This window comes from Schistocerca piceifrons, chromosome 2 (genome assembly GCF_021461385.2).
Source record: "Schistocerca piceifrons isolate TAMUIC-IGC-003096 chromosome 2, iqSchPice1.1, whole genome shotgun sequence".
Lineage (NCBI taxonomy): Eukaryota > Metazoa > Arthropoda > Insecta > Orthoptera > Acrididae > Schistocerca > Schistocerca piceifrons.
The window spans coordinates 990,377,516-990,400,497 of record NC_060139.1 but is presented as its reverse complement, the minus strand read 5'-3'; the positions used below and the strand labels follow the sequence as shown (position 1 = coordinate 990,400,497).

Genomic DNA, 22,982 nt, shown 5'->3' with positions numbered 1-22,982 from the left:
ACAGTAAAGCATCCGGAGAAGATAGTGTAACTGCTGAATTACTAAAATCAGCTGGCCCTAACACTATAAAAGAGATTAGTCAAGTAATAGGACATATCTGGCAAACAGAGAAAATAGCTGAGAGCTGAAAAACTGCCCTAATTCATCCATTACATAAAAAAGGTGGCAGAACCGATGTTAATAATTACAGAGGAATCTCTTTCTCCCTGTCACATACAAAATTATCTCGCAATATTTAATTGATCGAGCCCAAGAACAGTTTGACCCTAAAATTGGTGAATACCAAGCAGACTTTAGACCAAACAGATACTGTCCAGAATAGATTCTTAATTTAAAACTAATCCTTAGCCACCAAAGGATTTCTGGTAACAATATTATATGCACATTTGTCTGTTTTAAAAAAGCCTGAGACTCAATTGATCGTGAATCTCTTTTCCAAATTGTAAAGGAACAAGGGGTAGAATATAAATCTCTAACACCGATTAAGGAAAAGTTAACTCACACTAGCTCTAAAGTTAAATTCATGGGAGAAATTTCTGAACCATCTGATATAAGGGCTAGTGTTACACAAGGAGATTGACTGTTTAACTGTTTTTTGGACAAGGTAATTACAGAATGGCGCCAGCAAAAGTCGAGTTAAAACATAGATCAGTCAGTCAAGTTAGGTACAAGCAATATTAGGGTAAGCGCCCCGCCTTTGCAGACGATATGGCGGTTTTAACTAGCGATATTACCACAGTTCAAAAAAAATAATAACAATAAATCTGAAATTCTTAAAGAAGTTGCAGAAAAAGTAGGGCTACAAATGTCATTCGAAAAAAACGGAATATATGACGCGCAACAAACAAGCACCAGAGTTATTGAACACGAAATATGGAGAAATAAAACCATACAAGAAAACGGACTGGAAAAGCAGCAAACGAAGATCGCTGTTAAAAAATGGCAACCGCATTCTGATTCACACAAAATATTTAAAGTAAAAAATCAATTTCTAAATTCACTAAACTTCGGCATTACAGCACTGTAATCAAACCTGAATGGCTTTATGGAGCAGAACCTTTAATTTTAAATAGAAAGTGGGAATTGAAAAAATTCAAAAGAATGAAAGAAATAGTATTACGACAATATTAGGCCCAAAAATTACTGATTGAGGAACGTATTGGCGGAGAAGTAATAAGGAAAGAGAAGAATACATGGTGACGTGAGAAAACGAAGACTTGAATTTTATGGGCACATTAAAAGGATGGCATCCACTAGGTTGACAAAACAAATAGTAGAGTTTTACGAAAACAGAAGTAAGGCCAAAACTGAGCCAATTAAATGGATCGCTGGTATTAAGGAGGATCTTAAAGTTGCCGGTATAGCTCAGGGAGACATTAAAATAGTAAAACATTCAGACAAAAGATATTTGATTGGAAAGTTGGTCAGAGGGAAGTTAGAAAACGGACTGGAACACCATGGTCTGATGAAAGAAAGAGACTTAATTCTAAATGGATAAAATAAATCTGGACAGAAAGGAAGAACAACCAACAAAAGCGAGATTGATGGATTGCTGAACCCATACGTGAATAATAATAAACAGTTTAGACGACAAGGGAATAGAAGCTTTCGAAATGTGGTGCTGCAGAAGAATGCTGAAGATTAGATGAGTAGATCATAAATAATGAGAAGGTACTGAACAGAAATGGGAGCAAAGAAATTTGTGGCACAACCTGAATTCATTCTGAAGCATCAGGGGATCACCAGTTAAGTACTGGAGGAAAGTGTGTGAGTGTGTGTGTGTGTGGGGGGGGGGGGGGATAAAAGTCGTGGAGGGAGAGCAAGAGATGAATACAGCAAGCAGATTCAAAAGCAGTAAGCAGATTCTGCAGTAGTTACTTGGAAATGAAGTGACTTGCACAGGAAAGCGTTGAGAGCTGAGTAAAACCCGTCTTCGGACTGAATACCACAACAACAACAACAACAACAAGATGACCTTCGGTGTGTTTAAGTAACTGCATCAAAAAAATTGATATGTGCTACTTTTCAGACGTAGCTTTACAGATCTCAATACAATATTACTCACTTGCTGTTGGTTGATCGTCGTCCCTTCAGCACTGGAGTAGTCATAGTGCCAGCAAGGCGGTGCATTGTAAGTGGCGAGCCATGCCGTGTACTTTTCCGGACAGAGCCCTTCCGACGGATCCCATACGGCACCGAAGCGCGCCTCAGTTCCATGTCCGAGGCCTTCTGCTACACAGACCATCCACTTGCTATCACCGCGCACAATGTCCACATAGCCGGATGAGGCACCGATAATCATAAATCCTTGGTTGAATGATGAGGGGTTCTTGAAGCAGTCTGCTACCGTATCGGTGATGGTCGCGTTCAAGGGCCGCGTCCGGCACCAACGAACCATGCCGGACAGCTGCGGCAGGAGCTGCGGGCATGATGGTCGGCAGTGGTCGGCCGGCGTCCCTGCCGCTGCGGCCACAGTCACCGCCAGCAGGAACAGGCTGCAGGCTGACGCCATAGCAGGTCTTCCACCCACCTGCGGACGAGATTGGCGATAGTAGATTAATTCCTCATTTCGTCTTATTTATTATGGTTAAGCCATTTCTTTTGGTTGTGTTGCTAATCATTCAGTCCATGTTAGCTTTAAGTATCTTCATATACTGGGTGCATCACCTACATCTACATCTACATCTACATACATACTCCGCAATCCACCATACGGTGCGTGGCGGAGGGTACCTCGTACCACAACTAGCATCTTCTCTCCCTGTTCCACGGCCAAACATAACGAGCGAAAAATGACTGCCTATATGCCTCTGTACGAGCCATAATCTCTCTTATCTTATCTTTGTGGTCTTTCCGCGAAATGTAAGTTGGCGGCAGTAAAATTGTACTGCAGTCAGCCTCAAATGCTGGTTCTCTAAATTTCCTCAGTAGCGATTCACGAAAATAACGCCTCCTTTCCTCTAGAGACTCCCACCAGAGTTCCTGAAACATTTCCGTAACACTCGCGTGACGATCAAACCTACCAGTAACATATCTAGCAGCCCGTCTGTGAACTGCTTCTATGTCCTTCCTCAATCCGACCTCTTAGGGATCCCAAACGCTCGAGCAGTACTCAAGAATAGGTCGTATTAGTGTTTCATAAGCGGTCTCCTTTAAGATGAACCACATCTTCCCAAAATTCTACCAATGAACCGAAGACGATTATCTGCCTTCCCCACAACTGTCATTACATGCTTGTCCCACTTCATCTCGCTCTGCAATGCTACGCCCAAATATTTAATCGACGTGACTGTGTCAAGCGCTACACTACTAATGGAGTATTCAAACATTACGGGATTCTTTTTCCCATTCATCTGCATTAATTTACATTTATCTATATTTAGTTAGCTGCCATTCTTTACACCAATCACAAATCCTGTCCAAGCCATCTTGTATCCTCCTACAGTCACTCAACGACGACACCTTCCCGTACACCACAGCGTCATCAGCAAACAGCTGCACATTGCTATCCACCCTATCCAAAAGATCATTTATGTAGATAGAAAACAACAGCGGACCTACCACACTTCCCTGGGGCACTCCAGATGATACCCTCACCTCCAATGGACACTCATCATCCAGGAAAACGTACTGGGTTCTATTACTTCTATTACTAAACCTTGCAACGCATATATTGCGGAAATGGAAAGTGCTATTGGTGTGCGGTTTTCACAGAGTGTATTAGTAAACAGGGGCTCGTATTGTTAGCCAATCAAAAAATTGAAATAACATTTATAAAGTGTATTTTTTATGCATACATAAACATTTTTAAATGGAACAATCCCTATTGATATTAACAAATCGAAAGTAGGGTAAATTAAAATGTCAGTTGTGTTTGTTGCATGACTCTAGTTCAACTCGTTTACGAGATATCGTATTTTGAAAAATTTCCGCACCTGCGCTTGTTTCTACCATTCAGCCTGCGTACTTGCTAGGTAAGATGTTTTTGTGGTGTCACCGCCAGACACCACACTTGCTAGGTGGTAGCCTTTAAATCGGCCGCGGTCCGCTAGTATACGTCGGACCCGCGTGTCGCCACTATCAGTGATTGCAGACCGGGCGCCGCCACACGGCAGGTCTAGAGAGACTTCCTAGCACTCGCCCCAGTTGTACAGCCGACTTTGCTAGCGATGGTTCACTGACAAATTACGCTCTCATTTGCCGAAATGATAGTTAGCATAGCCTTCAGCTACGTCATTTGCTACGACCTAGCAAGGCGCCATTATCATTTGCTATTTATCTTGTGATGCATGTACCGTCAGACCGATGTTCACCAATTATGGATTAAAGTTAAGTATTCCAGAAGCTACGTACTTTTTTTACCAGACTCAACTCCTTTAACTGTTCCAGACCTCACGCCAGCCTGCGTGAGCTTAAAAGCGTGCCTTTCGGCTTCCTCTCATAGTGGCTTGGCTGTCTTGCCAAGTCACAACAGTTTTTGTTTGCTTACAGTGTGCTTGTGTGTTCCTTGACTGCATTTCAACTTGCTGGTCAATTAGTGTGTGACAGTCCAAGCAGTAGGTCGTGAGTGGACGATAGGATTCACCAATGCAGAAAAATCCACCATGCTCATGGTGTATGAAGAGAGGATACGCAGAATGCAGTTCGTTCTTGTATGGCGCATGCGGCAAGATGTCCCAGTAGATAGGATACTCCTGATGTATCATGTATCTCGTTTAGTTATGAAGCCACATTTACCGTTCATGGCCAGGTAAACAACCAAAACATGCGCTATTGGTCTCTTGACGATCCACGTTGGCTTCGACAGGTGGAACATCAGCGTCCATGGAGTGAAAACGTGTGGTGTGGGATAGTGTATCATCAGGTCATAGGCCCATTTTTCATATGCGGAACACTGAACGCGCACAAATATCGTAGCCTCCTAACAGAGCAGTTTCCACGGAAGCTAGAAGACGTTTTTCTGCAGACTAGGGGGAAACTGTGCCAGCAACATGACGGTTGTCCAACCTATAGTGTACGAAGCGCTACAGCATACCTTCACGAATTGTCTCCAAATCGCTGTACTGGGAGCAGAGTACCTGTCCTTAGCCGGCCCGTTTCCCGGATTTTCCGCCTGTAGACCTTCTTCTGTGAAAAAAGCTGAATGATGCCGTCTTCAAGGATATACCAAGTACACCAGACGATATGCAACGACGTGTTACTAGCTGCAGCCTCAAACGCTAGCACGTGTGCAGCCGTCGTTCTATGCCAGACTGGAAGCATGTATTGGCGCTGCCGGTGGTCATTTTAAACACATCCTGTGATGGTCAGTTGTCGCGTTGGTGGTCAGGATCTACATACTTGGTGGATACACTTGTGTTGTTATTTTTCGTGGGTTACAACAGGTATTATACATGTATTATATATTTTCAAACACAATATCTCGTAAACGAGTCTCGCTAGAGTCCTGCACCAAACACCATTGGCATTCAATTTTACTCTATTTTTAGTTTGTTGTCAATTGGCATTGTTCCATTTGCACAGAAATGTACATTTGCTAAGTATATTGTGGTGTCACCTCCAGACACCACACTTGCTGGGTGGTAGCCTTTAAATCGGCCGCGGTCCGTTAGTATACATTGGACCTGCGTGTCGCCACTATCGGTGATTGCAGACCGAGCGCCGCCACACGGCAGGTCTAGTCTAGAGAGACTCCCTAGCATTCGCCCCAGTTGTACAGCCGACTTTTCTAGCGATGGTTCACTGTCTACATACGCTCTCATTTGCAGAGACGACAGTTTAGCATGGCCTTCAGCTACGTCATTTGCTACGACCTAGCAAGGCGACATATTCAGTTACTATAATAACTTCAAGAATGTATTCTGAACAGATAATATTGTGAATCATGTAGCGTCAAGATCGACGTTCATCATTAATGGATTAAAGCTAAGTATGAAAGTAATTACGTCCGCTTTCTGAATTCTCATCCTTGTCATGTTCCAGACCTCAAGTCAGTATAGTTCTTCCCTCCTCACGCCAGCCTGCGTGAGCTAAAACGCGTGCACTCGGCCTCCACGTAGCACGGTGTTGGCTCTTCTGCTAACACAAAAATTATTACAATCTGTTGATCGGTTACAATACGAGCCTCCTGTTACCAATTCGCTCTGTGGAAACTCCACATCAATAGCACTTTCCATTTCCACAATATTTGCGCTGCAAATTTTAGGTGATTCGCGGCGTATGTTCACATGATTACTAGGTAGTTCACACGTAACTCTTTGGCTGAAGGTTCATAGAACTGCTTTCAGACTATTTCTCCATCGATCCACTCTCGAGTAGTGCGTGGGAAAAATGAATCTCTAAACCTTTCCGAGTGAGCTCTGATTTCTCTTATTTCATTTATTTTCTATATGAGGGAATTAACAAAATATTTCGTCATTGAAAGGAGGAAGCTAGAGACTGTAATCTCGGAAAAAGATCTTAACGCGACGAAAAAAACCTTTGATTTATTGATTGTCACCCCAACTCGCTTATCATATCCGTGACAGCTCGATAACACAAAACGAGTTGCACTTACGTAAGACTTTCTCGACGTTCTCCTTCGCGCAGAATAGTAGCGTAGACAGCATCTTTCGCAGATTTGTTCGAGCTTATAAGTCTTCTGCCAATAAAACCCTGTATTTGATACAACTTTCTCACAACATTTTCTATGTAATAGTTCCAGTTTACGTTGTTCGTAATTGAAATTGCGAGATATTTAGTTTAAACGACGACCTTTAAATTTGCTTTATTTTTCGTGTAATCGAGCTTTGACCTTAATTTTTTAATACTCATCTAGAGAACCTCACACTGTTTATCGTTTCGCGTCCATTTTCACTTTTCGCATCGTGCAGATATCTTGTCTAAATCATTTTGTAATTCTGTTTGATATTCTGATGACTTTACTACACGGTACACAACAGCATAGTTTACAACTAGCCTAAGAGGGCCCTTGATCGTGTAATAAATTATTCATATAGATTAAGAACATTAGAAGCCTATGACACTTCCTTGGGGCAGGGGAGGGGGGGGGGGGGGGGAGCAGATATCACTTAGATTTCCCTAGATTACTACTATTGCTACAATCTACGACAGGTAATCACAAATTCGGTCGCACAACTCAAACGATGCTCCATAGGCACGCAATTTGATTAGTAGCCGCTTGTGAGGATCGGTGACGAAAGCCTCCTGAAAATCTAGAAATTACTTCTTGTTTATAAAGATGCAGCAATGTTTCACGAGAACGACATTTTATGGAACCGTGCTGGTTATGTTCAATAGATGGTTCCTTTCGAAACATTTCAACGTTAGAACAAAGTACATGTTTCAGAATCCTACTACAAATGGATGTCAATCATGTGAGTTTATAATTCACATTATTACTACTATTTCCTTTCTTGCATAGTGGTGGGACCTGTGCAACTTTTCCAGTCTTTAGGTACGTGTAGCGAGCAGTTGTATATGATTCAAATGGAGCTATTTCTACAATTTGCTGTGAAAACAATCTAAATGGTGTATAGATCTAAATTGGACGGTTTACTCAGGGCATAGGAGGTTCTGTGATCGCTTGGGGGTATTTTTGGTAACATTATTACGGGTCTAGTCATTCAGATTACAAAAAACATGAACCGGGATGTTTATTTATTCCCAGTGATCAGGTTTTAGTATCTGCAAAAGTGGGACAACGCCACTACACTACACGACTGGTGTGGATACTTCATGGGCCAATGATGACTCCATAAGAGTTGGGGAACAGAATTCCGTGACAGGAAAACTACATCGCCGTTTGGGTCAATCAATGAGATGCAGAGGGTCATAAATCACTTAAAGACAGGCACAGGAACAGGTAATGGCCAAGCACGAAGTACAAGGAGAGGTCTACCGTGGTCGAATTTCAGGTAAGCACTGGCCTGCCCAGCCCACTGCCGTCTGCAGCAAAGCACCTTCACCAGGTCCGCACACTCTATGCGCCACAGGCACCTTTCGTGACAGGTTTCTCCACTATCCAGCGGCATTACCCACGCTAGTTCGTCTGCCCTCATCACTGTCTGCTGGAGGGGACATTAAACAAGTTTTATCCCTTTTTCTGTATCTTCATGACCAGTATATTATGAACACTCCACCTTCCAAGATGAAAACATGCATGTTCACAGGCCTACCTCCAAGCATGCATGCATGCATGCATGCGTTACTGGTTGGACGAACACCCAGGCACCTTGTTGGCCTACTAAATTAACCGATCTTAATCCCTTAGGGAAAATCTGGCATGATTTGGAACAGTAGGTCAAAAGTATCATAATTTTTCCCCACACTTAGGTAGCTCCATGGGATCTAATCTTCAATGCCTGGCTTCATCTTGATAGGGAGACCCTGAAGCAACTCACGGACATTTCCTCTCCGAACTGAGTTTGCAGTATTATATGCTATTACATGATGTATCTTGGAAATGATAATTTTCTCTAGGGGAACATGAAGCCCCCATGGGCCACACCCACCCTGACGCACCCCTTCTCGGCAGCCAAATATGGTAAACTAATCAACAATGTTTGCTTTACTGACTTCCAAAAATTCGTTTAAGAACTGTTTCCCATATTGCCAAATTTCATTTGAAGCTATATACCATTCCTCTGAGGTCATCAGTCGCCTAGAACTTAGAACTAATTAAACCTAACTAACTTAAGGGCATCACACACATCCATGCCCGAGGCAGGATTCGAACCTGCGACCGTAGCGGTCGCTCGGCTCCAGACTGTAGCGCCCAGAGCCGCACGGGCACTACGGCCGGCTATATATCATTCCTCATGGAATATTGGAAAGAGTAGATAGCATAATTCTCTACAGTTAATTAAAACCCAGAATGTGCTTCCAAAATATAAATAACAAAATAGAAATCGTATTTGTTGAAACCATCAATACCATTCGACAAGCCTCTACAATGCAAATAAAAGCAAGTCCTCTTTCACATTCTGCTTGCTCCTGTCACCAGCAGATGGCTGCACTGTAAAAAACGAGTGCTTAGTGCCACCAGCATGTGACTATGCAAGGGAAATTCGATCACCATTTCGTACTGCCACAAATGGATTGTTGCACAGTTAAAAAACGCAACAGAGTCGTAAATTAATTATTTTTCACACCCATGGTGTTGGAGAATTTCTGAAATGTCTGCAAAATACGTCAGCAGTGCACAAAATGCGATGTTTGCATTGCTTGTTGATGTTAATTCATGAAAAATACTGTAATACTCAAATCAATGAATGTGATGTCACAATATTGCAAAAAAGGCTGCAGTGTTAAATAAAGCCTGAGATAATTTGCACATATACATATGGTCGCCAAATCAGTGCCCAAAATTCTAATGTATCGACGCCAATGCTAAATTTCCACGTCCAATAACAGTTGACATTTTAGATGTTAGGCCTAATAATTCCATGTCGTAAAACTAACCTAACCAGGCTTATAACTGCAGAAAAATGCGTGTTAGCTAAAAAACACTGCCCTAATCGTGAAAATAGGCAGACTGAATGTCGACCTACTATTGATGTACGACACAGCACACCCTAAAATTAAGTATTTCCACATTTAAATTGTTCTCAAGCACGACTATAGGAGGAACACTTGTAACGTGTCTTGTTATCTGCTACAAACAATATAAGCAATGCTACTGATTGCTAGTTATTGCTATTATTACAAAAGACACAAGCCTACTGAAGGATGTGAACAATAGTAACAATTGGCAGTGAGAGAGCTCCCTAAAATCTTTATAGACGTAATTTTCCCTATAATATTCCTCACAACATAGTAGAACTACGTCAACAGCGCTAAAAGTACGATGTTCATGTTGCAGTGGCGTCTCAGTACGTTAAGTATATATTTAATCTGTGCAGTCGCATTTCCAGAAAGTATGGATCGCGAAAATAAAGAGCTGTAACCAACTATTATACCATAAACACACGCACAAAGCAATTGTCTTATTGTAGAAGGAAGGAAGAAATAAGGCGTTTTTACTACAAAATATTACTTAGGCTACAGAAGAGTATGTACTGCTTTTAACCAAAAGACCAAAGACGGTAACAGTGAGAGATGTGACATTTCCAGAGACAAAGTTAGTCGATATCTTTTAAAATAGACTTACTATATATCGTGAAACGTCTCACTCTTTCCAAGCACAATAAAATATTGACACATCTAAACTATCCGTATGAATCATTAAAATACATGTTTATGGTAATATTAAAAAATCACTACGAAATTTCGATTCTATACTCCTTACAAGCACAATGAACTATCGTGCTACCCCTCCCGCAAGACTTTTTATGACCATCCTCCATTGGTATAAATGTTAAACAAGTGTCACAACACGTGTTAAAGTGTGACAGCAGACAGTGCCAGGTTGCAGAGACGAAGATATCGACGTCATAACACGCGGAAAACAGAGACGAAATAATGTGATTGCAGCAGCAGTAGCGGTATGGAATTACCAGTACTTGCCAAAGTGACAGGTACATTCCATACAGAGCTATTGCAAAGAAAGGCATAATTCGTCATGTACATACCTAAACGGTCTTGCGCAGGGATCAGATCCATCATTTATTTTGATGTGGTCTCCAACTTGGTAATACCGCGCTCTCTAGCCAAGAAAGACGTAAAAAGTTACCCGTAATTTCATGTTTGCATAATTTATAAGAAGCAAACGGCACGGGATAGAGTGGAGCATATCATAAATACTGTTAAGTGTTGTTTAAGATAATTAAGGAATCTTGCACAGGGCCAAAGCACAGCTATAGCTTTCTATTGTGCCCTTTATTTGGATTCTGAATGCTGTGATATTCCGTCCCAGAACATACGAGCTGCAAGTAAATTTCAGGCTGTAAGAACATAACAACCGTTTTCAGGTTTGCAACTGATGGAATATAAACTTTAAACAGTCATTCGGAAATGCACCATAGCAGCCTTTTGTCATATTAAAATGGTAAGCCTCTCTGCATGCGGAAGAAATGTCAGTCTGTGTGTTGTGTTCCGTTGTTTGTTTACTGGAATAATAACCCATAAGCACGGTTAGTACGTCACATACAAGAAAGAGAAGAAAACCGGAAATATAGGACCTCGAAGTCATATAGTGAGCCGCTACAGTTTCAAGTATCTAATTTCAGCTACTTTTCAAGACGTACAACAACCCACATCCCACACAGACAGATCATCATAAATGGAAAACTTTTTAGGATTTTGCCAGGGTAGCGGATAAGAAGGCATAATATATACTCAAACTTTTTTAATTCTTGCATTTAGATTCACACGCAAAACCACTCTCTTTTCATTTTTATTTGGTGTAGTTTTAATAACATCCAGCTTACTCTTTTAACTTACAATTTAAATGTACATAGGACTTTATAATTCGTGCACGATCCAGTAATTTGACAGGTACGAAGAAGGTATGTTCTCGAATTCCAACACATATCTAAGTTTCTTCCCCTGCAAGCTGTGTCTTTTATGGCTTTCACAATTAGCTCTGTTTCTTCCACCAGTTCTTCTAGGCGATATAATTCAGAGGTTTTCAGTTTACCTCCTATTCCCTGCTAACCCATGTTTTTCTTATAATTTCAAACACCTTGCACCATTTTACACTGTCGAACGCTTTTGCCAGGTCGACAGATCCTATAAACGTGTCTTGATTTTTCTTTAGTCTTCCTTCCATTATCAACCGCAACATCAGAGCTGCCTCTGGCGCCTTTGCCTTTCCTAAAGAGCGAGCGAGGTGGCCCAGTGGCTAACACACTGGACTCGCATTCGGGAAGATGACGCTTCAATCCCGCGTCCGGCCATCTTGATTTAGGTTTTCCGTGATTTCCCTAAATCTCTCCAGGCAAATGCCCGGATGGGTCCTTTGAAAGGGCAAGGCCGACTTCCTTCCCCGTCCTTCCCTAATCCGATGAGACCAATGACCTCGCTGTCTGATCTTCTCCCCCAAACAACCCAACCCCTTTCCTAAACCCAATCTCCTCGGTTTCAAAAAAATGGTTCAAATGGCTCTGAGCACTATGGGACTTAACTTCTGAGGTCATCAGTCCCCTAGAACTTAGAACTACTTAAACCTAACTAACCTAAGGACATCACACACATCCATGCCCGAGGCAGGATTCGAACCTGGGACCATAGTGGTCGCGCGGTTCCAGACTGCAGCGACGAGAACCGCTCGGCCACCGCGGCCGGCTCCTCGGTTTCATTTTCCATTTTTTTTAATATAATTCTTGTCCACGTCTTGGTTGCTTGAACTGTTAAGCAGATTGTGCGATAATTCTCACACTTTTCGGCCTTTGCAATCTTGGGAATCTAGTGGGTAACATTTTTACGGAAGTCTGATGGTATATCGCCAGCCTTAAACATTCTGCCCACAGACGTGGATAGCCATTTCGTTCTCGCTTCCCCAGTCATCTTAGGAATTCCAATGGAACTTTATCTATCCCTTCTGCCTTATTTGATCTCAAGCCTTCCAAAGTTGTTTGAAATTTTGATTCTAATACTGGATTCCATATCTCTTTCGTGTCGCCTTCTATTTCTTCTATCACGTCATCAGGCAAATCCTCCCACTCATGGGGGCTTCAGTGTACTTTTTCCACTTAGCCACTCTCTCCTCAGCATGTAACAGTGAAACTCCTATTGCACTCGTAATGTTACAGCCCTTGTTTTTAATGTCACCGAAGGCGGTTTTGACTTTCCTGTATACTGAATCAGTCCTTCCGACAATAACATCTTTTTCTATTTCGTCACCTTCTTTATGCAGCCATTTCGCCTTACCTTCCCTGCACTTCCTGTTTATTTCATTCCTAAGAGACTTGTATTTCTGTATTCCTGCACTGACCTGAACATTTTTGTACTTTCTTCTTTCATCGCTCAATTGAAGTATTTGTTATGTTACGCGTGGTTTCTTTGCAGTTCCCATATTTGAACCTACGTTTTTCTTCCCAACTTCTGTGACTGTCTATTTTAGACACGTCCACTCCTCTCCAACTGAGCTGCCTACTGAGTTATTCACTATCGCAGTGTCTATAGTTTCACAGAACTTCAAGTGTATCTCTTCATTCCTTAGTATTCTCATACCCCACATCTTTGCGCATTGATTGTTCCTGACAGGTCTCTTAAACTTCAGCCTACTCTTCATCATTACTAAATTGTGATCCGAAACCGTTATCTGCTGGCTACGGCTTACAATCCAACATTGGGTTTCGAAATCTCTGCCTGACCATGATGTAATCGAAGTGGAATCTTCTCGTGTCTCCCAGCCTTTTTCAAGTATACCTCGTCCTCTTACGAGTCTTGAGCAAAGTACGCCTGTTACTAGCTGAAATTTACTGCAGAACTCAATGAGTCTTTCTCCTCTCTCATTCGTACTCCAAAGCCCAGCGGTCAGAGCTCAGTCGTCAGAGCGTCCGAGACGCGGGCTAGAATTCTAGTCCAGGACACATTTTCAACTTTCCCCACAGATGTAAATCAATGCCCACTAACATCTACATGTAGTAATTCCTTTTTACCCTGATTGGTAATGGGTGCCGTGTCAAAATGTCTGTTCTTTTGGACATTTCCTGAAGAACAGACACTGCATATACGCTAATGGGCCAGAGCATAATGACCACCGACTAACTATAGATATAAATCAGTCCAGGCGATAGTAGCATCACCTGACTTCTAGTCAGACACACGAACGGTGCATGTAGTGTCAGTGAGCGTGCTATCCATGTGTAGAATGGGGAAGGCGCACGACCTGTCTGAGTTTGACCGAGGGCAGATAGTGAAGGCTCGAAGGCTCGACACGAGCATTTCCGAAACTGCACGAGTTGTCGGGTGTTCGAGGAGTGCTGCGGTGAGTAATGAAACCAAACTGAAACCACAGTAGATGTCGTGGGGTTGGGCGGCCATTCTCGATTTCAGATTTCGAACGTTGTAGGCTGGACACACTGGTACAACAGGACAGGCGGCGAACCTTTGCGGAACTAACATCAGACTTTAACGCTGGGCAGAGTTCAAGTGTGTCTGAACACAAAAGTGCCCAGACCGAGCGAGGTGGCGCAGTGGTTAGCACACTGGACTCGGATTCGGGAGGACGGCGGTTCAATCCCGTCTCCGGCCATCCTGATTTAGGTTTTCCGTGATTTTCCTAAATCGTTTCAGGCAAATGCCGGGATGGTTCCTTTGAAAGGGCACGGCCGATTTCCTTCCCTAACCCGAGCTTGCGCTCCGTCTCTAATGACCTCGTTCTCGACGGGACGTTAAACACTAACCACCACCACCACCACCACCAAAAGTGCCCAGAACACTCCTAACAATGGGAATCCGCTGCCGACGACCCATGCATGAGCCGGTGTTAACACCATGACATCGGTAACTACCACTGAAATGCGCACGTGAACATCGGCACTGCACGCTGGCGCAGTGGCAGAACGTTGCATGATCTGATGGATATCTTCTTCATCATGCCGATGGGAGTACGTTAATCTGTCCTCTTAAGCGGAAATGCCCTTTGACACCTGTAAATCAAAACACCCCCTGCTTACGGCTGCCACGTTGAAATGACCGAACATATCCTGTGACAAGTGAAGAATTGTGCTGTTCATATGTGTGCGCGTGTGTGGATTTATGTGTGCGAGAGAGATTTTCGGAGTTAGCGTTACGTTTTATATCTTATGATGATATGTGACAAAGATAGCTAAAGCAACTTCTCTCTCTCTCTTTTGTACAAACACTTGCCATCACTTTACAGGAATATATCAATCTCTTACAGTGCATAAGAAGGGCGCTGTTCTAATAAGAGCTTATTTCTGTTTCTCTATACGTCTTGTTTGATATAATATCTTATGAAATATATGAATCATCGACATAATTCCGTAATATGTTCGATGCTACCAAACTATGTTGTTTTCTTTTGGTACCATCAATGGAATGCCTCAGTGCGCCACTGCACAATACCGTCAGATATGGATACCGCCGAACTGGTACTAATACTCACAATGTTATCCCACAAGTCCTAAACAAGAGAGTAACTGTATCACATGGATTTAAATCATTTCGCATTATAAAAGTTACGCCTTTAAGTGCAGTTACTGTGGGGTGCGTACGAACACGAAAGTTGGAAATGAAAGAGATCGAAGCCAAAAGACGAAAACTGGAGTATAGGGCGAAGACAACTTCCATAAAGAAGGAATACAAACTGAAATTGGAACAAGAAGAAGCTATTGCAGATGTTCCAGCGAGGCTTACGCATTGCTTTAAATACAGTGTATGGCGAAATCTGGCTACGGCTGGAGAAAATAAAATATCTAAATTTACTGTTAATAGCACTGGTAAATGGCCATGTGTTGGAGTCCCAGCCGAAACCGATGGGTGGGAGCAAGTTTATTACATTAAAAGGCACACGAAAAATCTGTCTATCAAGTTCCATTCCCGTCTGGAACTGCTTACAAAGGATAGTTATATTGTATCTAAATGTGCTGGACTGGATATTGTGCATTTAGCAACAGAACAACCGTGTTCAGAGCTTAAAACCAACTGAATAACAGCACTTAATGGTCACTCGTTTGCAGAAGTTGTAAACATGAAGTTCTGTACGGAAATTTCACAAGAATGTGCAGCAGGAAAGCTGGTAGCGTACACCCACGAAAATTTGTTGTAACAGTAGTGTTATACAGGGAATTTTCTTTCTTTTTTAGTCATCAGTTTTCAGACTGGTCTCATGCGGCCCACCACAGATTCCTCTCCTGCCCCAACCGTTTCATCTTAGAGTAGCACTTTTAACCTATGTTCTCAATTATTTGCTATATGCATTCCAATTCCTGTCTTCTACAGTTTTTAGTCTATACAACTCTCTCTAGTACCAAGGAAGTTATTCCCTGATGACTTAACATGAGTCCTATCATTGGTTCACTTCTTGACAGTGTGTTCTATGTATTCTTTTTCTCGCCGACTCTGTGGTAAACCTCCTCGTCCCTTACCTTTTCAGTCCACCTAAGTTTCAACATTCTTCTACAGCATCACATCTCAAATGCTTCGATTCTCTTCGGTTCTGGATTTCCCACAGTCCGTTTCTCACAACCGTACAATTCTGCGCTCTGACGTACATTCTCAGAAATTTATTCCTCGAATTAAGACCTATGTTTAATACTAGTAGACTTTTCTTCGCTATGAATGGCTTTTTTGCTAGTCCTAGGCTGGTTCTGAAGTCGTCCTTTGTTTGCTGCCTAGGTAGCAGAATTCCTAAACTTAATATGCTTTGTGATCCCCAAGTTTCTCGCTGTTCTCATTTCTGAAACTTCTGCTTTACTAGTAATTTTAATTTTAATAATCAACAGCTTCAGTTGCACCGTTTACCTGGAATTTACCTAGGTTTCAGTCGGGATAACCCAACCTTCTTCAGAATAACAGTAACTACCGTTTTTCCATAGTGGATATCGTCAAGCTAAAACTACAAATCCATAAATTATCGTCAGACTGTAAAACTTATCTGGAACTGCCTCTGCCCCACTTCGCGACTGCGATGCGGCAGCCACGGGTACTGAACCGAGTTCCAGTACAGCACTCGTGGCTGCCGCATCGCGGTCGCGAAGTGTTCTTACACCCTCACCATACATGTAACAGGGATTGGGTTTGGCGGAGAAATGGTCCTCTCAGTCAAAAATCAACCCACAAACAAAAAAATATTGTTTTAGCGTCCCCCCATAGGACCAAGCCCATACCCATAAATTTTCCACTCAGAAACCTTTTTAAGCTACTACACGTATGCTCTTCCACCATGTGATAATATATAATGTTTTCTATGGCTGGCTAATCTGGATTTTCGGCACAGTATCAGAAATTTTAGCCTAAAAATTGCGTGATGTAGGTGTGCCAACACCGTGAAGCTAAGAGAGCTCACCGCGCTGAGGAAGTAGTGATAACTTGTAAAAAAGTGTGGATATGTCAAGATGTTCTGATTTAACTGTCTTTGAAGTTGCCAGATAGGTCGAAAAGTTAGTTCCTCTCTTTTACTTCCCTAACAATGCCCAGGACATAATGGCTTTTTTGTGCTATGTACGAGCATTTTTCATTCTGGATTTCAGCTTCAATTTTGACATTAGACAGTCATAGCTTGGCAACCGATGTAAATTTTTGTTGACTCGGGTGACGACTGACGTGGTATAGGTTTATTATTGTCTTTTGAACCATGTTGCTTATATCGTGGCAACGGACAAAGCTTTCACAAGACAACAGGGCGACCGTTAATTACATGTATTTGTTTACCTTCTTACAATATTTAAGACGATTCGCACAAATCTGAAACATAGAAGTAGCGCGATCTTATTTTCTCGTAGAATCCGAATGGAGAAAGATTTTTGAAAGTAAGTTTTCAATTTTATCGTAAGAATAAATCATTTGTAATTTCTTTGATTCACTTTAAACCGTTTTTGCACATTCATTTCACGTACTACATTTAGCTCGAATTGAAACCATCGTATCTCGACAACGGATAAAAATTATTAAATTTTAAAAAGCCTCATTTTGACTTTATCCATTTGTCTACGGTCGTGCAAAGTTACAACCGATTCGTAGAGGCTTAAAGAACAGAAGTTGCAGGCTTCAAAAACCTTTCAGAAAAATGTTTCATGGACGGTTTTGCACGTGGAAACCGAACGGTGCACATACAAGTAATTCTATTAGCTGACCATTAATTTCAGACAAATTAAAATTCTTTGCAAAAGGAATTAATTTGCCTGGGCGCCAGCGCCAGTTTGTCGTTCAAACCTTACTTAATATGCTGTACTACAGTAAGACAGATGGTCGAATGGCTGTGCAAATAGCCACTGGTCCAGGCTAAAGCAAAAACATTTCACACCATGTTCCTAGCTCAAATACGAACCGACTTCCAACACATCGCAAACCGTAATTCTGTGTACGGCCTTTTCAGATATATTTGTTACAGTACCTCCGCGCTCTAACGATACGGAGGTTTCCCAACAATATTCTCACTCTCTTGAATAACAAGAACGTGGGTTAAATGATGTAAGTGCAAATGATCCAGTGGATAGAGTTGGCAGCTCTAGCCCCCATTATCACATATTTGACTTAGTTATCATAAAGATAAGATAAAATAGACTAGGGTACATACAGAGGCTTTAGATAAAAGTGAGATACGTATCAGAATTCGAGAATATACCCGCTATGTTTTTGTCAAATAATTGTTTGGAGAAAGAAATAGACGATTCGCATGTAGATTTAAATTATAAGTTGCAAATTAAGCTGGGTGCTATTGAAACTACACCAAGCACTAATGAAGAGGAAGTTGTTTTCTGTGTATAAATAAGTATGCAAGAATTAACATAGTTTTCGTACCCAGATATTTGTTTTCTTAGAGTAATTTTGACCCATTCCATCGAATGACGAAGTAAAATTCCTCTTTACAATCGTTTAGTTCATGAACTGATACTTGTAATATGTCAACAGCATCTAAAGCGTGGAGTGCGACCCCCTCGATCGATCTGCCATTGGAGAATGACGAGTTTTTTTACAGTACAACTGAGGTAAGAATGTTTTTCTACAGTTCTTGCTATTGAGAAAATATATCAGTGTGACTGAATCTTTATGAAGTCTCATTTCTGGAAATAATCCTAAAGTCCGAAAGAAGTATTACATAACAATTGATATATTTTAAGATTGCCCCTGTATTTAAAATGTCCACTACACATGTTTTCAGCTCTCTGTAGTGTGCTTTCTGACGCATAGGCAAGTACTGACAGGTTATACAATGGGTTCTCTGCTCTAAAGCCTACAGCCGCCGTGTGTGTATGGAGTAAGGGGTTTTAATTCTGTTGGCGCTGCTGACCATTGGCTGGCGGCATCTCAAATGCAAATTGGCAGCTGTCTTGTCACACTGGAGTGGCACTGGGAATGGTGCGAGATGGCCTATTACTGGCTGACGTGCCATGATCGTGGGACTTCTCCTCGCATTTTGATTGCTTAAACAAAAGTGCGTACCTGCGCTATTCTCATCCTATGAGTGGTAGAATCACAAGTGGGTGGGGGAAATTATTGAAACATGGGGTATTAATGATGTTTGCAGTTGATGTGTTTCATGGTTAACACGGTTGAAGGTTATAAATGTGAGCTATCCGTGTAATTTGTCTAAACAATTCACTGTTATAACTGTTAAACATTTAGAGGTTCGTATTTATGTTTGTCTCTGGACGACCATTTTGAAGAAAATGTGTTTATAATACTGGAAAAAAATCGACAAAATTGTAACAGATTACTCCAAAACTGTAAATACAAATGGAAGATTGTGATACGTTGTAGTGGACAGTCATTACATGATTCATTATAGCAATTCAGCTGACAGGATAATGCAACACCATTTTTCACACACACGCTGTACTGTCAAAATGTCTGATATCACTTCCTGGATCCTAAATCACAACAATTAACGTAAGAGTGTTAGATCTCGCAAAGCACCTTTTCGAAGGAGGTTTAATTTTAGAAGAGCATGCTGGGCGATGTTTGCAGAATTGCTCGACGTCGAAGTGACTAGCGCCATAACATTGTGACACCTTCACTACTGCTGTAAGGAGCTGTTCTAGAATGTTGCTTCCTTATTGTTGTCGAACATCCCACATTCCCGCATTTACATCAGAGCAAGCCATCCTACTCATAGAATACAGCATGATATTTGAAGAGCATCCTTTCAGTGAAGCAACTGTGGAAGCAGGGAAAAACTCATTACTTGTATAAGAAAGATAAAATGGGATCAATGGATTAAAACCATAGAAAACTTGGGTCTAAAAAGAGACAGTTATATAACATCGAGACTCCTCAAACATCCATCTGAGACCGCTGTACAGCATAACATTGCAGCCTATAAAATAGCACTTCATTTATTCCTGAATAGGAAGGCAACCCACAAATCCAAAAGCCAAAATTGCAAAGAGGAGAGCAAGAGGAGGACAATCTGCTTACAACATCATTCACCATGGAAGAATTAGATAAGGCTATTTAACAAAGTAAAAATGGAAAAATAGCTGCCTTAGATGATATACGAACATAGCAAATTAAGCACTTTGGCGTAAGAACAAAGAAATGGGTTCTGCAATTGTGTGAGCGGCCTAAAATTCCAAAGATATGGCGGAAGAGCCGAGTGATTGATTTGCTGAAACCTGATAAAGAAGGGAAAAAATCCAAAGAATTTTAGACCAGTTTCATCACTCTACCATCTATACAAACTGCTGGAAAGAATGATCAACCTGTAGCCGACCCTCAGCTAATCCCTCAACAACCTGAATTTCGTCCTGGTAAAAGCTGCAATGGACTACTGCTGAATCTTGCGCAGTTCATAGAAAATACATTTGAAGCTCGTAAGGTGACAGAGGTTGTTTTTGTCGACTTACCAGCTGCCTATGACGCTATCAACCATCAGCTACTACTATTTAAGGTATACAATAAATATAATCAGGTACATCGCAGCAATTCTGCAAAACCGCAGGTTCTTCGTTGATTTTCTTGGGTAGCGGAATCGATGGAGACTACAGAAAAACGGTCTTCCACAAGGATTGGGTCTAATCTTATTCAATGTGTGTACAAATGACTTACCTATAGCCCCCAACACTAGGAGTTTTTGTACACTGATCATCACGCTCTCGTCACTGAGAGCGCAGTCTTTGAATAAGTGGAGAACACCCTCACGAATGCCCTTAAAGATCTGTCAAGATACTACAGTACTACCAAACACCTAAGAGACTCTAATGTGTGCCTTTCATTTGAGGAATAGGGAAGCTACTCGTAAGTTGATGATAGTATGGTCAGAGGTTGAGTTGCAACATTGCTACACTCCAAAATACCTAAGAGTGGAAAAACTGGAAATTTGTGGTAAGGTCTTATGGGACCAAACTGCTGAGGTCATCGGTCCCTGTGCTTACACACTTCTTAATCTAACTTAAACTAACTTACGCTAAGGACAACACGCACAGCCATGCCCTAGGAAGGACTTGAACCTTAGACGCGAGGGGGCCCGCGCGAACGGTGACAAGGTGCCTGAGACCACGCGGTTACTCCGCGCAGCACCTAAGAGTGACGTTGGATAGATTTCTTACTTTCAAGAGACACTGCATGAGTTACATGTTGAAAGTTTCCACCACGAACATCTGTTAAGATAACTGACAGGATCACAGTGGGGCAGTCAACCTGAAACCATTCAAACCTCTGCACTTACATTAGCCTATTCTGCAACAGAGTTCGCCTGTCCTGCATGGTATAATTCAGCACATGCCAAACAAGTAGACGTAGCATTCAACGACACCTGCAGAATTATAACAGGTTCTTTGAAATCTACTCCTGTCATATGGATTTACCACCTTGTAGGAATAGCACCACCCCATAATCGAAGACAAACTGAGGTGAATAAGAAACCAAATAAAGTGGAACAAGAACAAACCCGTCACCTGTATGGGTATAAACCGCATTCCCAGCGACTGAAGTCAAGGAAGCGTTTCCTTAGAACACTAAAGGTACTTACGACCACTGCTGAAAATGCCAGGGTGCAACTTTGGAGAGATATGACTTCCCTTCCCTCTGGTTGAAAAGAATTCCTGGAGTTCTGCTTCCAGGACATGACGAGGGATATATGATCCGGAAATCTTTGAATAGGCTGAGATCAGGAGTGTGTAGATTAAGGTTTAACCTGGCAAGATGGGGCTACAGTACAAAAAACAATATTAAGTGTGATTGCCGAGAAGTCTAGACTGTCCAGCACATGCTTCAGTGTCAACTGTGCCCAGCCTCCTATATTGCAGAACACTTCCATCAAGCGACAGAAAATAGACTGGGAGTGACCAAATTTTGGTCAAAGACTATATGACATGTTTACTGTGCACCTGTGTATGTTTCTGACACGAGAATAAATAATAACCTAATGAAAGAAGCATGTTTCAATAACCCATAAGTTCACACACTAGTAAAATATGCACTTTTGAACTTAATGTGATATGTGTCTATCTGAAGTCTTGTGTCCTAATTACATAGAATTCCAGGAGTACCGCGAAATATAAAATATGTGAAATACGGAATGACCTGGAAGTGAGAGTACACACATCAAGAAACTCAGTTAACGTATTATTCAATGTCACACACTAAATAAGTCAAACTCGGTATTCATAAAAATATGTAGGCCGATGGAGAGTAGTGTCAGTATTAATTACTCCATGATTCTAAAATTTCCTATTTTGTTCACCTTCAAATTTACAGAATAATGCTGCTTCCTGATATAATGATCTATAAATGTTAAAAGTTATGGATTCTTAAGTAAACATTCATTAGTCAAAGTCGCAAATTTTTGTATAATTGTCATAACTGGTTTCCGTTAAAACAGGTAGCCATCACCAGAGCAAATATGATAAATATTGTCATCAATAAATTATGTGCTTGGGCAATGAATGCTGTTAAGCACAAGTATGTAATTTATTGATGACCGCGTGTCAGTGATGAAGAAGTAGTTTCAAGATCTCGTTACTGATTCTCGATCTGGCAGCTTGTAGCTCAGAGAACTGGCAATAAGCTGTCAGTGTAGAGCCGTGCTGCGAATAGATAGGTCGCGTCGCGTCCTCATCTTTGGCCAGAGGGTGTGGCCCACTACCTCACATGCCTCGCCACCAGGCTGTCTCTCTGGGAGCTCGGCAGTCGAACAGGGAAGACGTTTCCGAGGAGCAGAGCCAGAAGGAGTTGCAGTTTTACTCGGTGCTAGTTCGAGTGACCTCTTGTCCTGCGTCCAAGTTTCGTCGCCAGAGTCATTTCTGGTGCATGTGGTGCTTGGTTACTGTGCAGATTACTCCTGGATGACAAAGTGGGGCCCGCAACACCCAGAAAGCATCTGACGTTTACCGCCGTGGCAATGTTCCTGCGGATACCGGCCAGAAAAGCGGAATTCCTACCACTGTGGGAAAGTGGCCATCACACCAATG

The 22,982-nt window shown here is 41.8% G+C and overlaps 1 protein-coding gene across 1 annotated transcript in view; it reads right to left on the bottom strand.

Annotated features, from left to right (window-relative positions):
• LOC124776043 overlaps nucleotides 1-22,982 on the bottom strand; it is a 247,507-nt gene that overhangs the window by 196,688 nt on the left and 27,837 nt on the right. Inside the window, exon 2 of the mRNA XM_047250883.1 lies at nucleotides 2,066-2,530. Within this exon, the coding sequence (XP_047106839.1) occupies nucleotides 2,066-2,512 (447 nt within the window). The 5' untranslated portion in view covers nucleotides 2,513-2,530. The remainder of the gene's footprint in view (nucleotides 1-2,065; nucleotides 2,531-22,982) is intronic.